Source organism: Aspergillus lucknowensis (genome assembly GCF_044049455.1).
Source record: "Aspergillus lucknowensis strain CBS 449.75 chromosome Unknown BJX67scaffold_16, whole genome shotgun sequence".
Taxonomy (NCBI): domain Eukaryota; kingdom Fungi; phylum Ascomycota; class Eurotiomycetes; order Eurotiales; family Aspergillaceae; genus Aspergillus; species Aspergillus lucknowensis.
The window spans coordinates 155,508-169,162 of NW_027263560.1; the positions used below are offsets into that span (position 1 = coordinate 155,508).

The following is a 13,655-nucleotide window of genomic DNA, read 5'->3' on the forward strand; positions in this document are numbered from 1 at the left end:
GTCTGCCATCGCAGTTGCTGATGACCTCAAGGCTTCCCCGTCTCGCTTCAGTCATCTTTAACTTGAACAACCATGTCGACAGCTCTGATCTTAATTCGCGTATCCCTTCCTTAGATGATACCTCTTAAGTTCATTCCGGCCCCGCCTGCCGCCCGATTAGCCTCTTTGCTGTCTCTTCACAATTTTCCCCACTCCGTCTGCTCTTTGACTATCTTTCGCGACGATGGACGAAGCAAGCCGGCCTCTACTGGGCGAGCATTCTGATGACTCTCCTCCTCATAATCAGCCTCCGTCCTACAATCAGCAAGAACGATCGTTCGAAATATCTTCCGAGTCTACCCCACTCCTCCACCGCCGCAATGATGATTTATCAACATACGGTGGTGCAGAGCCAGCCCGATCATCTTCTCCAACGTCCAGTACTCTTTCCCCTGATGGTGATCCCAAAAAGTCGCGAAAGGCGGTTGGATGGGCCCTCTTTTGTGGCCTGATCGCTATCGGTGCTATCATAACCATTCTTATCCTAGCCTTCTTCGTCCCCGCCGTTGTGAAGCAGTATGTCAAGGAAGCCGCCGTTTTCCAGCATACGAATCTGTCGATTGAGTCTGCAACTAGCGAAGGAGTCAGAGCAAGAGTTCAAGGAGACGTATTTCTTGATGCTAATCGCATCAAAGGTGGAGCGGTACGGAATTTCGGACGCTTCGCCACCTGGGTTGGGGGGGAGGTCGAAACCGTTCAGTCGCAGGTCGAGGTGTACCTACTGGAATACCACAATACGCTACTTGGGACTGCATCTTTCCCATCGATAAAAGTAAACCTCCGGAATGGTCATGTGAATCACCTCGATTTCGAAGCCGATCTGGTGGCTGGCAACATTGAGGGTCTACGGTCTGTCGCTATTGACTGGCTCGAGGGAGAATTGGAGCATTTAAGCCTCCAAGGAAAGGCTACTTTGCATCTTAAATCAGGCCTGCTGAGCCTGGGAGAGCAAATCCTGACTGATTCTGTGATCCTTGAGGGTGAGTTTTCCATCAAGCGCCGTGTCTTTCTCGCACGCTAACGAGACGCAACCTATAGGAGATGACTTTCCAGCCTTACCAGACGTTGACATTACGCAGTTTAGTGTCCACGACTTGGAGTCGCCCGATGACGATGGAGCAATGGCCGTCGATATTTCAGTCTGTGCCCTTACTGATTTGCCATTTTCTCTGCGCGTTCCACCTCTTGGCTTCGAGGTCCTTGTTGCCGGGTGTGCACCGCGCGGCTCTTACATCTCGATCGCGGACGTTGTAACCGAAGAGGTTGCAGTAAGACCAGGGTCTAGCACTACGGTTGACGTTTCCGGCATTGTTCGTGGTCTCTCTGACGAACTCACAAGGAACTGCCCCGGCGAAAAGAGATCTCCTCTGGACTCTCTTCTTACAAGCTATATCCATGGGCTTAGAACAACCGTTTACGTTCGCGGTGCAAATGTTCCATCTTTAGGTACTCCTAAATGGGTAACTGATATTCTTAGGAGCGTGACTGTACCGGTGCCCTTCACGGGACAAGCTCTGGATAACCTTGTGAAAAATTTTACCATGTCCGATGTCCATTTCTCCCTTCCAGATCCCCTTGCGGAGCCTGATACTCCGGAATCTCGACCCACCGTCTCGGCGTTGGTGAAGGTATTGATTGGGGTGCCAGAACAGCTGGAGTTTGATCTGGACGTTCCGAAAGTCCGGGCAACTGCCGATGTTTATTACCATAAAAGCAAACTTGGTGTCCTGAATCTGAGGGATTGGCAGCCTGCCAACTCGACACTTGTCCAAGATGTTGATAATTCTACCGCCTTGCTCGTGGAGTTCGCCATGCTCAAGGCACCTCTCGAGGTGACAGATGACAACGTATTAACGGACGTACTTTCGAGCCTGATCTTTGAAGGGAAACCTGTTCCACTTACGGTATCCGCGGATGTTGATGCGGAGGTCTCCACAAGCCTTGGAGCATTTACTGCTCGCGGGATCCCAGCCGACGGAAGATTGACCGTTAAGCGTAAGCCATATCTTGCTTGGGCGATGATGCACCGCTGACTTGTGATTAGCCCCTTATGGAAGCTCACTTCCTGGCAGTTTGAATCCCCGTGTAGAGTCACTTGCGCTGGGAGCTACTTCGGAGTCGTCAATCACTGTCAAGACAACAGTCAATTTTACAAATCCTACCCAGTACACAACATCGCTGCCTTTTGTTGACTTTATGGTCATCTACAACGAGACAAGGGTGGCTCATCTGACCACAAGAGATTTAACTATTGTGCCGGGTACTAACGCCGGCGTACCCGTTGACCTTCGATGGAGTCCTCTTGATCTGGGTGGGCCTTCTGCCGTACTTGCAGGCCAAGACTTGATATCCCAATATGTATCCGGTAAGTAGTACATCGAAGGAAGCAATTCACTCTTTTTGACCATAACCCAGGTTACAATACGTCAGTGACCATCACGACGCACGAGGGGACCATTCCAGCCCTGCCAAAACTTGGACAAGCGTTGTCCAATCTGAGATTCGAAGTGCAAATCCCAAGATTGCCCGTCCGTCAGGATCCGGGTGGTGATCCAAATCAACCCGGCCACGATGGCCCAACGGGCTTTATACAGGATGCAACGGTATTATCTGCCTTTATAGATACCGTCTCTCGCTCTGAGCATGTCCTTCCATAATATATATTGAGCACGATTACGTGTTTCCGCATGTTAGACTTCTTTCGGGACGCGAATCCGTGAATGAAAGAGAACTAACTCGCGAGTGCTACTAGCTCCACATCCTGTCATCAACTGCCGAATTTACCTTGTTTTCGCCGTTGACCAATACAACCTTTGAGGTCACTTCGGTGGAAGCAAGAGCCTTCCGCGAGCATAACGAGGAAGTCGGCACAATTCATTATTACGATTCCTTTTTTGTACCACCGGGCATCTCTCGTACGCCACGGTTGCCTGTTGAGATGAAATTGGGTGGACTTGGCTACGGAGCTCTCAAGAGTACTGTTGGGGGCTCGCTGAATCTGGATACTGTGGCGAAGATTGGCGTTCGGGTTGAGAATTATACTGATACCATACATTATCATGGTGGAGGAATCAAAGCGAAGGTCAAGCTATGAATTGGGTATTTGTACGAACGAGTTGGTGCTTTTTTGGGGTTAATGGGCCTGGAGTTTGATGGCGCTCGAACTACAATATTGCATTCACTAGAAGACTGAGATCCTGACTGGATAATCAAGAGAACTTCCCTTCTACACTTTACAATATGCACATATCACAATATAAGTAATGCACACCGTCTATGTTCGTCGCGGGTATGATTGAAGTCTAAGGCCGACAGAAATATACAACGGGCTCAAAACCCGCAAGCTGAAGATGGAACGAAGATGCACGATATTACAAAATATGAACCTAAAGTGGCGCCAGCTTCGATTTTGGATTATAAGCCTTTTACAGAGAACATTAATCTTAACCAGGAGGAAGGGCACTAGCATCGACCACGTCAGCGGCATCCTTCTCGAGCTCCTCGTTGGCCTCAACGAGGGGAGAACGAGGAAGAGCCATTAGGCCGGTCCGGGTAGACTCAAGGATGCCAAAGGGAGCAATGAGTTTCATGAAGGAATCAATACGGTTGGGCTTAGCGGAACTATGAAGAAAGTTAGTATTAGATCTCGGATGGTATGTATTCTGAGCGGAAGACGGACATTTCAACAATGCAGTTGTTGGTGCTGATATCCAACACCTTGCCACCAAACTGGTGAGTCAATCGGGTAATCGCATCCAGATGCTCGTGCTTATGTCGGAGAGCCTGGCTGCTCGGCAAGTTGCGGGGGTGGTATTCCTCAGCCGTCTTGGAGAGGGACTTGTTCTCAGTTCCCTTCTCTTTCTTGCCCTCCACAGTATCGACGGGTGTCGTTATCTCACGATGATGTTGGAGCAACTCCTCAAAAAACTCCGGGCCCAAGATGCTGACCTTAGCCAGAAGGAGCTCACGTTGCACTAGCGCAGAGTCTGTGTAATCGAGCACAGCCCAAACGGGGACAAGGTCATCCAGCTGGCGACGGGCCTGCTCAACGACGCCATCCTGGCCCTGCAGCACAATTGTCATGCGAGATAAGTCTTCCACCTCGGTATTACAGACGACAAGGCTATCAATGTTGAATCCACGGGCTGCCAGAATCCCCGACACACGGGAGAGCACACCGGGCTCGTTTTGTACCAGACAATTCAGAATATGACGCTTGGGAGGATTTGTCGGGCGAACGGGGGTCTCGTAGAGAATTGATGACACAGCCGTAGGGGCGTCCCATTGCGGAGAAATATCCGACACTGGGAGTGTGAGAGGGGAGCGTCGGTGAAGGGCTTTGTAGGCCAATGCTGAGGTCGAGCTCGACGAGGCCCTTAAGCTTGGAGTGAAGGCGGACCGGGGAAGAGCAGATGCGAGCCGGGAAGTGCGGCTAGCAGCCGATAGGAAAGGCATTGATGCTGTCGAGGATAAAACCAGAGGACGCCGGAAAGCCATGGTCGCCCCGGATTGGAAAAGACTGGCAGGCGAAGCGGTTGAATCGAAGAATCGCAGTCATGGATGGCTTCCGCATTTCATTTTAGCTGGGCCCAGTCACGGGGGGTCCGACCTCGGGGAGCTGACTCATTCTCCGGTGAGGTTCTGCTCAAGATTAACCACTAGTCCTAGAATGTACTAGCGTATATACGACCCACGTGATCTGGAGCTCCTCTCTTGCTCTGGTATTCCGGAAAAGAGTTTCCTCCTGTAATCTGACTGGTGTCTGATACGAGGTTGACTTGAACAATCCTTTCATACTGAGGCCGAGGACGAGGCGCCTTGGTGGTATTTGCTTCATTCTTATTATTGGGCTCTCAGAGCATCAAAGCAACCGTGGTTCGAGCCCTTTCAACGCTAGCAGCAATCAACTCCACCGCCAAACTATCAGCCCTTTCAAATTGCTTCGAGTTGCCTGAGACACCCTTCACTCACTTTTCCCTTGCCTTTACCTTTGCTCAGAATATACCACACCCACCATGGCCGACGACGATCGCCGTACCAAACGCTCACGTTTTGACCAGACCACCCCAGAGCCTCGGCGACAGTCGCGATTTGACCGTCGTTCTCGATCCCCTTCTTCGCGACAGTCCGAAGCCACTCGAACTCGCAGCCCCCTCAGTCGCGAGCCCCGAAGCCCCGGTGCTTCCAACAAAGCGGATCCCGTCGCCGCAGCCGGTATGTTCTGCTACCTCTCGCAGTTGAAAATATTTTCGGTGCAGCGTAACTCATATCCGGACAACAGCTGCCGCCGCCGCCAAGATCAACGCCCAGTTGCAGGCTAAGAAAGGGATTCAACATGTCGAGGTGCCTCCTATTCGCTCTGTCAGTTTTCCCTTCTCTATTACGCCTAGGGCCCTATCGAGTTACTGACCGTGTTTGTTCTATTAGACGTCCAGCCCGTCCCAATCTGCTACACCCTCCGCTGCTGGAGATCCGAAACTGAATACTGAGATTTACGTCGCGGATGGTGACTATATCAAAGACATTGAAATCAATGACCTGCGAAATCGCTATACACTGACAAAAGGGTCCACGCAGAAGATGGTAATTACTCCTGTTATGTCCACTGATCTTCCAGGCACATATTCTCTCTCTCTAACCCCATCTGCTGTGGTGTGAAGAAAGCTTACCCAGTTCATGCATAGCATTCCCTCCCCATCGTTTGCATCTGCTGACCTCCATCGCGTGATATCTAGATTAAAGATGAAACTGGCGCCGGTACGCCTTCATCCCATATTCCAATCTTATCAACTTTTTATTCAGAAGGAAGCTCATCAATTGATTCTCTCTTCAAGATGTTACCACTCGAGGAAGTTACTACCCTGATAAAAGCATGGCTACGGCAGCAGTAAGTGAGCCTCGCCTGTTTCAAGGTCATTGTGTGAACTAATGCATGCCTTTCTCTTCTTGTTTAGAACCCGCCGCTGTTCCTCCATGTGACGAGCACAAACAAGGATGGCCTCGAGAAAGCCGTTGAATTGATTGAAGATCTCATGAAGAAGGAGCTCCCAAATCTAGTGGACGAACGACGATTTCGCCGCCGGGAGCCAGAACAGGTCGAGCGCGATGAATACGGTCGCGTATGCTATACCATTTACATGTTGTACACCTGTGATGTTTCATACTGATCGCCTACAGCGTAAATGGCCCGAGGAAAAGATCCCTATTGGCCTGGAACCGATTCCGGGTTTCAATCTCCGTGCCCAAGTCGTCGGACAGGGTGGCGCATACGTGAAGCACATTCAGCAGAAGACGCGGTGTAAGGTTCAGATAAAAGGCCGTGGGTCTGGCTTCATAGAACAGAGCACTGGCAGGGAAAGCGATGACCCGATGTATCTTCATGTCGCGTAAGATGTTCCGCCCCGGGTAGGAACTGCGCATGTAACTGACTGTAGTACAGTGGTCCCGATCCCAATGAAGTGCAGAACGCAAAGGAGTTATGCGAGGATCTGCTAGCCAATGTCCGAGAACAATATCAACGATTTAAGGACAATCCGCCCCAGCACAACTACGGTGGCTACGGACAACGTGGAGACCGCCACAACAACTACGGAGGAGGGTATGGAGGAGGATATGGAAGCCAACAGACGCCCCCTACCTCGGGCAGCCCATCTGGTCAAGGAACCCCAGGAGCCACAAGTACAGCCGACTACAGCGCGCAGTATGCCCAGTACTACGGCTCTGACCCCTATGCTGCTTATGGCGGTTACCAGAACTACCTTGCCTACTACCAGTATTACCAACAGGCTGCTGCTGCGCAGCAACAGCAACAGTCGCAGAGTCCGGCCCCTCCACCTCCTCCGGCAACTGAGGCTGTTCCTCCCCCCCCCCCTCCAGGCTCCGGCTCTCCGCCGCCGCCTCCCGCGGGTGGCAGTTACAGCGCTGTACGTACACCCTCGACCCACAAGGTGGTTAGCTAAATTCTAACACATCCGCATCTAGGTTCCACCGCCTCCAGGCTTATGATTTATTGTGTCCCAAAGAAATCTCTTGGATATCAGTCACTATGCACCATCAAAGAGACCCTCCGCGGGCCTGCGAACCGAACCCACTCATTCAAGAACCTGTCACGTATAGAAGATCTCGTTCAGCCTACTTTTGAATCATTCAACTTCTGTATTCCTACTGCTACCTCTTGCGACATATCCTCACCTATCGTCTGTGTAACTTGAAAAGAAAAAGGAATTGTTTTGAGCAACGCAGAATCTTTGAAAAGTGGTTTCCTTGAGTGAATGAACTCTTCTCCGTTTATGCAAGTGTTAGCTTGCCGACGCGTAGTCTATGTCTATTTCGCTTCTCCTACTCAATAACATCAGAGCTCATGGTCTCTTATTGCACGTAAACCTCCAACGCATATATGATACAAAAATATGAACTAGAATCAATTGAACCATGCTCTCTAGGCTCAACCGACACGATGTAACCCAGTGAACATCCGTTCTAGCGGGAACATGGCCTCAAGCCAGCCGACTTCAACGGAAGTAGGCAATTGACTCTCCGGGGCCATCTTCTCCTTCCGCTGGGCGAGCGCCTTGGGGCCCTCCTTGCAAAAGTCACAGGCGTAGTCACAAGGCGATGATGACGGAGCGGTAGCGGGTCTCTCAGCGTCCAGACGAGCTTCGGTCTTCGTCGGAACCTGCGACCCCATCCTCTCAAGATCAGAGTCCCCAAAAAACTCTCCGATCAACTCATGTCTGCACCGCTCCGTAGCTTCACAGTATTCGACTACCTTTTCAAAGCTCTGTTTGCGGGCGTATAGGTTTTGAAGGAGAGAGAATTTGTCACGATTATGGAGTCCCGCGGTTCGGCCACCTGTGCGGTTATTTACGTTTTCGATGTCTCGACGGAGACGGTCGAGGACGCGTTCTCTTTCTTGGGGGTTGTAGTAGACTACTGAGGTTGCGGCACGGCCATCACGGCCTGCGCGGCCAGATTCCTGGACGAAGCCTTCGAAAGTCCGTGGGGGACTCCAGTGAATGACGAAGCGGACTTCGGGGTTGTCGATGCCCATGCCAAAGGCCGTGGTCGCAACAATGATGTAGAAGGTTAGGGCCTCGCCATCCATGGCCTGCTGATGTTTTTGAGGTACTATCCACTCGTTTTGCACTCGGGTTCTGTCGACGGGAGAGAGACCTGCATGGTATGCTACTGCGCGGATGCGTTTATCGCGCCTGGATAGTTCGCGTGCAAGCTTCGCCGCGGCTACTCGGGTCGAAACATAGATTATGCCGGATATTGGGGGTAATTTTGAGGCCGCATCGGCACCTAATCGGGCTTCCCTTCGGCCCTGGACGGAGCGAAGCCAGGAGAGAAGATCCTTGATCTGAAAATCCTCCGGCTCCGTTGGATCCGGGGCAAATTCCTGCATGAAGCGGATCTCGTAGTGGATGTTGGGTCGTGCGGATGGCGTGCTGAAGATTTTCATTCGAGACACATCTAGTCCGAGAACGTTGATGATGTCCGTCCGGACTTGCGGGGTTGCGGTCGCCGTAAGTGCGCTGATGGGTACTGGCGGGTTGGTCAGGGCAGTTCTGAACCAAGAGAGGTTCTTGTAAGCTGGACGGAAATCATGGCCCCATTCGCTGACGCAGTGGGCTTCGTCAATGGCGATACGAACCAGCTCTCGCTGTCGGTGGATGGTTCGTAGGTTGCGTCGGAATGTCTCTGTCTGACAAAACTCTGGCGTTACATAGAGAAGCCGCGTTCTCGGATGCCCGGAGAGAAGGTCGTCCAGAATTACTCGTCTTTCTGCGAGGGTTGTGTTCGAGTTGATGGTGGCCACCGGTACGCCTAATGCTTGGAGTGCGTTGACTTGATCGGTCTGAGAAGGGTGAGAATTCTTGCAATCGTGGAACTCGCATGGCGTTGAAGAAGGCTTACCATCAATGAAAGAAGTGGGCATACAACGACGGTCACTGCGAGGCTCGTCTTAGTTGAATATTGATCGGACTGCTAACGGAGACAAGAGACAGACCTCCATGAGTGGTAATAGCTGGTAATTGGAAGCAGAGACTCTTCCCAAATGATGTTGAAGCTTGTAAGAAGACATCGTGGCCTTCAATGGCCGCGGAGATCACATCTCGTTGAAGGGGACTGGCACAGGTTAGATCTTGTCAAGGAGCACAGGTTGAGGAAAGACTTACCGGAACGACTTCTTTCTAAAGACACGATGCAGATAAAAGTCAACGTCAACCTTCCCGCGCCGGAAACTGCCGTTCAGCATGGCTGCGGCATCTTCAGCGAGCGAGTCGCTCAATCTCTTTGTGATGGACGTGCTGGAAGTGAAGGGATGGTACGCGATATCACGTGGCCAAGATTGGCTTCTTCTGGCCAGCAATTGAATCAAGGTAGCAGTGGGGGACAAAATATGGAATACAGTTAAATGAGTGAGAGTAAGGCCCAGTTATGAGTCAGAATATCGGTGTCTATTATCATCGCTAAAATACAACCACCCACGACTAAGACCGAAGGCCACTGGTGGTATACTCTGACTACTGCGAAGGGCTCCGCTCGACGGTATATATGAGTGTATAATGTACAATCCTCAAACAAACAATCAACTGGACTTTCGGTATCTTTCCAGCTGTCTCTCCAGCTCTTCTTTGACGGCCAACACATCCAGTCCCTTGCGCTTCTCCGGTTGCCAGATGCTCTCCATGCGAAGCCAGGCCTCCATGAGATCTTCCGGTCCGCAGCAAGTACCGAATGCTCGCAGAATTATAATGATCATCCGGCGACCTAGGAACACGCCGTTTTCAATCCGATGTTCCAATAGTTCTAGATCATCCCCTTCGGCTGGGGCCGGCGTGCGCTTGTAGGCAAGGTGGGGTGAGTTGATATCACCATGTGCATGCGGCACGTCTTCGGCGTGGCTACCAGTCTTGTCCCCGCCTGAATTCATATTACGATTCTCGTGGCATTCGAAAGACAAATTCCGCATGCTAGCGACAGGTGATGGGAATGGAGTGTACAAATTGTTGGAGGTGGTAGCCGGAAGGGGAGTAAAGTTTGATGTGGTGGTCCCGTTGGTGTCTCCCAAGGGGTTCTCCCAGACAAAAGATCGCGGCAAAGCATACGATCGGCGATGTAGTCTGCTTTTGGATTCATAGAGCGCCCGTAGATAGGCCTTCCATACAGTTCGCAATTTCCCCGCCGTCCAGCCCTTCTTCTTTCGGCCATGACGACCGAATCCATCAAAAAGTAGCAAGTAGATCATTCCGCGAGGAGGTACTGAAAAGACCTTCTCCATGTCCTCGATAATGGACACGAACGAGTCGAGATTTCCTGACTTGTATGCATGGTGTGACAGAAGTATATGGAACGTCCGCGTGTCGGGTCCAACTAGGAGGGCCTGTTGAAGAGCGCGGTGGTGATTTGGGAGGCTATCCTTCAGGCGTGCCGACAGCTCCAGCACGCGACCTAACTTCTTGTTTCTATTCCGGTAGACGACGAGGTCTGACATGAGATTGGGTCCTGCAATGTGTGTGGGGATACCATCGGAGTTGGGCGTCGCTGGAGTGTGCAATAGACGCTGGTATACCTGCTCCGCCATTCTTGTTTCACCGGCTTTGAGGAAAGATACCATCAGGCAATTCATTACCGCGGTGTCGACGATTTCGCCGCTCTCGACATACTCGTCAAAAGCCCGACGGATAGCAACGGGATCCTCCAGCATTCCATAATAATGAATCTTGGTGACCTTTCCGGCGCGACCGAATTGGATCTTCCTTCGCTCCATCTCTTCTATCAAACGATCGGCGACGGTGTATTGACCTGATTTGATAGCTATATCAAATAGGATGGTAAAGACTACACTGTCCGACTCGATTCCTGCTTGATGTTCCATGCGGTTCCAGACACCAATTGCACGTATCAAATCAACTTTGCTTACCCTACCGGAGGCTCGACCTGCTAGGTGGATAGCGGTGGTCCAAAGCGATCGAGATACTGGAAGACCTGCGGCCAGCATATCTTCCAGTAGAGCCAAATAACGACGGGCATCGACCCATCGACGATCACGGGGCTGGGCGAATCTGCGCAAAAGTGCTCCCCTGGAGCGCTTCGAAAGGTGTATCACGCCGGGGGATGGAAGGTCCCTGTACAGTGTGAATATGTAGTGATTTGACTTTCCTTTATCCCAGATGGCGTCCAAAAGCTTCCGCACTGAGCTAGCCTCAGCCGCAGTTGTCTCCTTGTCTTGGCCCCAAAATGCTGGTTCAATTGGCACAACAAGGTCCACGGCTTTCGTCCAGTTCAAAGTTCCACCAAGTGCTGCTTCATATATCTTCGATGTATATTGAAAGAGTTCCGCTCGGGGGCTTCTGTAGTTTGGGTATTTCTCTTCTCCCCGGGGCGATTCGTGTGTCCTTTCGTGACCTGTATCGTGTGGTCGAGATCCATTTTGGTCCTCATGCACGACCATATCACCGGGTAATTGATCAGAACCTGTCATTCGCCGTGGTAATAAAGGCACGTCGTTTCCGAAGAGATCCGCGCGATTTGGGTGTGTATTGTTAACATTCGTTTGGTGTGGAGGTTCGCGTGGTAATGTCTGCTCTGTCTGAGGGTCTTCTGTGTCGTAAATCTCCAACCGCTGAGCAACGCTATTATTGAATATTCGTCGCGCCCCGAGTTGATGCGATCTTAGGTTTTCGGCTCGCAAGCTCAGAGAGGTTGGTGAACTATGGGACAAAAACGCCTTGGAGCTTCTCCCCATAGCCCTGTACTCCCGGTTTCTCGGATTACTTTTCGTAGGTTTCATCGACATTGTACTTATTCTCCGCCCACGAGGGGAGTGGTCATGGCAGTAACCAGCCATCACCAATGACCGGACAAAGATATCTGCTATAGACGTCGCGCCCGGCCGCGCACATCTGGGGAATCCGATTCGCCGGACAGAGGAAGTGGAAAGGAGGAATGGCGGGTCCTGCATCGACCGGGTTCTGAATAAAAGGCTCGTATCCGACCCCTGCGAGAGTGGTAATCGCAGGTGTGGTGGGCACTGAGACTTATTGGGATGAGGCATGAGATAGCAGACATTGTGGTACTGATTCAGTCTTGCATAACCGGAAAATGCCTGGGCGGACTGTTCGATTGACTGGAGAGAAAGAGAGTAGCAGCTGCAGGTGATCGTTAAGCGCGAGAGAAGGGAGCCAAGGGCGAGCTCCGCGTGAAATAAAGCCGCTTCTCCTCTCTGTCAGTGCCTGAGACTTCAATATTTGAGCAGATGCGCTTTTCTGGACAGAAGAGCGGAGTCGGCGTCAGGCCAATCGGAGGCCGCCATTGCCAATCATCTTTTTCTCCCTCTCCAAGCCGACCACTGTAGCTCCTCGTCGACACCACGTCTTTCAACAAGTGATGCCTCAACGCCAAACTGGCTCTGGGAGGATTTGAAATTTGTGTTCGGATTGAACGTTGTCCTCTCATCTCACGATTACTACACAACCACTGCTAGCACCACTCACGACAGCACGGCGGATCGACCGCCGTCCCCTAGGACACAATGGGAAGATACAACCTCACAGCGCTCCGGGTGCGCCAAACCGCTCTCCAGGCAAAAGCTTCTGGGAAGAAAGGTAAACTTCCGGAGTGGGTTGATGTCATGCGTGATATCCCTCCCGCCCAGGTTCTTATACGCGATCGACCCCAGCAGCACCAACTTGTACGACAGCGTGTGAAAACCATTCCTGGAACCTCAAAGCCGCAGGTCGTCTTTGAGGCCCAAGAGAAGCGCACGAAGCCGAAGAAGTCGAGCCGCATGTACCTGCCTGTCGAGATCAAGTTTGAGGAGGACCAGCTGCGCAAAGAATTCTTCCGTGACCATCCTTGGGAGCTTGCGAGACCCAGAATTGTTCTTGAGAATTCGGGAAAAGACTTTGAGCGGTATAACTGGAGCCGGCTCCAGCAACCAGGCAAGAGATTAGATGGCGAGAGGTACGCGTCGACAGGCTAAATCGGCTATTTGTGATCTTTTGCTAACATCTTTATCTTCCTTTTATATAGCGTCGTGCAGCGACAGCTGTGGCTTCTGAACAACGTCCCGGATATGACAAAGAGTGCTGCCTACGACATCGCTCGAAGGGAATTTTACCGACTCCGTCTACAGGAGGACATCGAGCGTCGAGTAGCTGCCGAAGAGGCGGAAGCCACTGGGGCGACATTTGGGCCTACTAGCCTGGAGTGGGGTATGGAGCTTGAAAACCAACAGTTTGAGATATGGAAGCAATGGGCGAAATCAGAAGCCCTCTTTATCGACAACAAAAAGTCAGCGGCTGCTTTGGCTCCAGAGGGAGATGAGGGCGAGGTTGACCTCGAAGATGACCGCCTTCCTGAGCCAGTGTGACGGGTTCAATTGGGGGTATGGGATTGAAGAACCAAGTCCGTCCTAATGCTTCATGTATATTATCGTACCTTCTGGTTTTGGTTCGTTTCTTCTCTGTATAGATCAAATCCTCATGTGTGAAGTTGGCCCGTATGGTGACCGACTTAAAGGATTAGGACTTGCAAAAAGATTAATTAACAAAAAAAAAAAAAAAAGAAAAAAGAAAAATGGATGAATCATTATTTTCAGTTGCCCT

The 13,655-nt window shown here is 51.4% G+C and overlaps 6 protein-coding genes across 6 annotated transcripts; 3 read left to right on the forward strand and 3 right to left on the reverse strand.

Moving 5' to 3' along the window:
- Window positions 1-9: 9 nt before the first annotated feature.
- Window positions 10-3,261, forward strand: BJX67DRAFT_70480 (uncharacterized protein). Its single transcript, XM_071035325.1, has 5 exons — window positions 10-1,019; window positions 1,078-2,034; window positions 2,084-2,404; window positions 2,455-2,642; window positions 2,792-3,261. Exons 1-5 carry the CDS (start codon window positions 224-226, stop codon window positions 3,131-3,133), a joined length of 2,604 nt encoding a protein of 867 aa, XP_070886898.1. The 5' UTR covers window positions 10-223; the 3' UTR covers window positions 3,134-3,261.
- A 221-nt stretch (window positions 3,262-3,482) lies between these two features.
- BJX67DRAFT_380477 (acetolactate synthase regulatory subunit) lies at window positions 3,483-4,536 on the reverse strand (the record flags this gene model as incomplete). The annotated part of the gene is made up of 2 exons (XM_071032799.1): window positions 3,483-3,660; window positions 3,719-4,536. The coding sequence occupies 2 exons, from the start codon at window positions 4,534-4,536 to the stop codon at window positions 3,483-3,485; spliced, it is 996 nt and encodes a 331-aa protein (XP_070886899.1).
- Window positions 4,537-4,823: 287 nt separating this feature from the next.
- Window positions 4,824-7,264, forward strand: BJX67DRAFT_70519 (KH domain-containing protein). The gene is made up of 10 exons (XM_071035326.1): window positions 4,824-4,914; window positions 5,038-5,253; window positions 5,321-5,400; window positions 5,467-5,622; window positions 5,775-5,796; window positions 5,874-5,926; window positions 5,994-6,158; window positions 6,217-6,425; window positions 6,479-6,962; window positions 7,021-7,264. The coding sequence occupies exons 2-10, from the start codon at window positions 5,055-5,057 to the stop codon at window positions 7,042-7,044; spliced, it is 1,392 nt and encodes a 463-aa protein (XP_070886900.1). The 5' UTR covers window positions 4,824-4,914; window positions 5,038-5,054; the 3' UTR covers window positions 7,045-7,264.
- Window positions 7,245-9,448, reverse strand: BJX67DRAFT_70549 (putative RecQ family helicase RecQ). The gene is made up of 4 exons (XM_071035327.1): window positions 9,222-9,448; window positions 9,053-9,171; window positions 8,959-8,993; window positions 7,245-8,899 (listed from the first exon to the last, which is right to left on the reverse strand). Exons 1-4 carry the CDS (start codon window positions 9,299-9,301, stop codon window positions 7,484-7,486), a joined length of 1,650 nt encoding a protein of 549 aa, XP_070886901.1. The 5' UTR covers window positions 9,302-9,448; the 3' UTR covers window positions 7,245-7,483.
- A 40-nt stretch (window positions 9,449-9,488) lies between these two features.
- Window positions 9,489-12,299, reverse strand: BJX67DRAFT_351628 (pentatricopeptide repeat protein). The gene has a single exon (XM_071028921.1). It carries the CDS (start codon window positions 12,101-12,103, stop codon window positions 9,635-9,637), a length of 2,469 nt encoding a protein of 822 aa, XP_070886902.1. The 5' UTR covers window positions 12,104-12,299; the 3' UTR covers window positions 9,489-9,634.
- Window positions 12,300-12,406: 107 nt separating this feature from the next.
- On the forward strand, window positions 12,407-13,627 carry rsm25 (mitochondrial 37S ribosomal protein mS23). Its single transcript, XM_071028922.1, has 2 exons — window positions 12,407-13,011; window positions 13,081-13,627. The coding sequence occupies exons 1-2, from the start codon at window positions 12,581-12,583 to the stop codon at window positions 13,418-13,420; spliced, it is 771 nt and encodes a 256-aa protein (XP_070886903.1). The 5' UTR covers window positions 12,407-12,580; the 3' UTR covers window positions 13,421-13,627.
- The last annotated feature ends 28 nt before the right edge of the window (window positions 13,628-13,655 follow it).

Excerpts from the sequence above, each read along its gene's own strand:
- BJX67DRAFT_70519 (XM_071035326.1), top strand. The coding sequence starts at position 5,055 with ATGGCCGACGACGATCGCCGTACCAAACGCTCACGTTTTGACCAGACC. Across the intron at positions 5,401-5,466 it reads AGGTGCCTCCTATTCGCTCT|ACGTCCAGCCCGTCCCAATC; the intron begins GTCAGTTTTCCC and ends TTGTTCTATTAG. Across the intron at positions 6,426-6,478 it reads CCGATGTATCTTCATGTCGC|TGGTCCCGATCCCAATGAAG; the intron begins GTAAGATGTTCC and ends ACTGTAGTACAG.
- BJX67DRAFT_70549 (XM_071035327.1), bottom strand. The coding sequence starts at position 9,301 with ATGCTGAACGGCAGTTTCCGGCGCGGGAAGGTTGACGTTGACTTTTAT. Across the intron at positions 8,994-9,052 it reads AGCTATTACCACTCATGGAG|TGACCGTCGTTGTATGCCCA; the intron begins GTCTGTCTCTTG and ends CGAGCCTCGCAG. Across the intron at positions 8,900-8,958 it reads GCCCACTTCTTTCATTGATG|ACCGATCAAGTCAACGCACT; the intron begins GTAAGCCTTCTT and ends CACCCTTCTCAG.
- BJX67DRAFT_351628 (XM_071028921.1), bottom strand. The coding sequence starts at position 12,103 with ATGCCTCATCCCAATAAGTCTCAGTGCCCACCACACCTGCGATTACCA.
- BJX67DRAFT_70480 (XM_071035325.1), top strand. The coding sequence starts at position 224 with ATGGACGAAGCAAGCCGGCCTCTACTGGGCGAGCATTCTGATGACTCT. Across the intron at positions 1,020-1,077 it reads TGATTCTGTGATCCTTGAGG|GAGATGACTTTCCAGCCTTA; the intron begins GTGAGTTTTCCA and ends CGCAACCTATAG. Across the intron at positions 2,035-2,083 it reads CGGAAGATTGACCGTTAAGC|CCCCTTATGGAAGCTCACTT; the intron begins GTAAGCCATATC and ends ACTTGTGATTAG.
- rsm25 (XM_071028922.1), top strand. The coding sequence starts at position 12,581 with ATGGGAAGATACAACCTCACAGCGCTCCGGGTGCGCCAAACCGCTCTC. Across the intron at positions 13,012-13,080 it reads AAGAGATTAGATGGCGAGAG|CGTCGTGCAGCGACAGCTGT; the intron begins GTACGCGTCGAC and ends CCTTTTATATAG.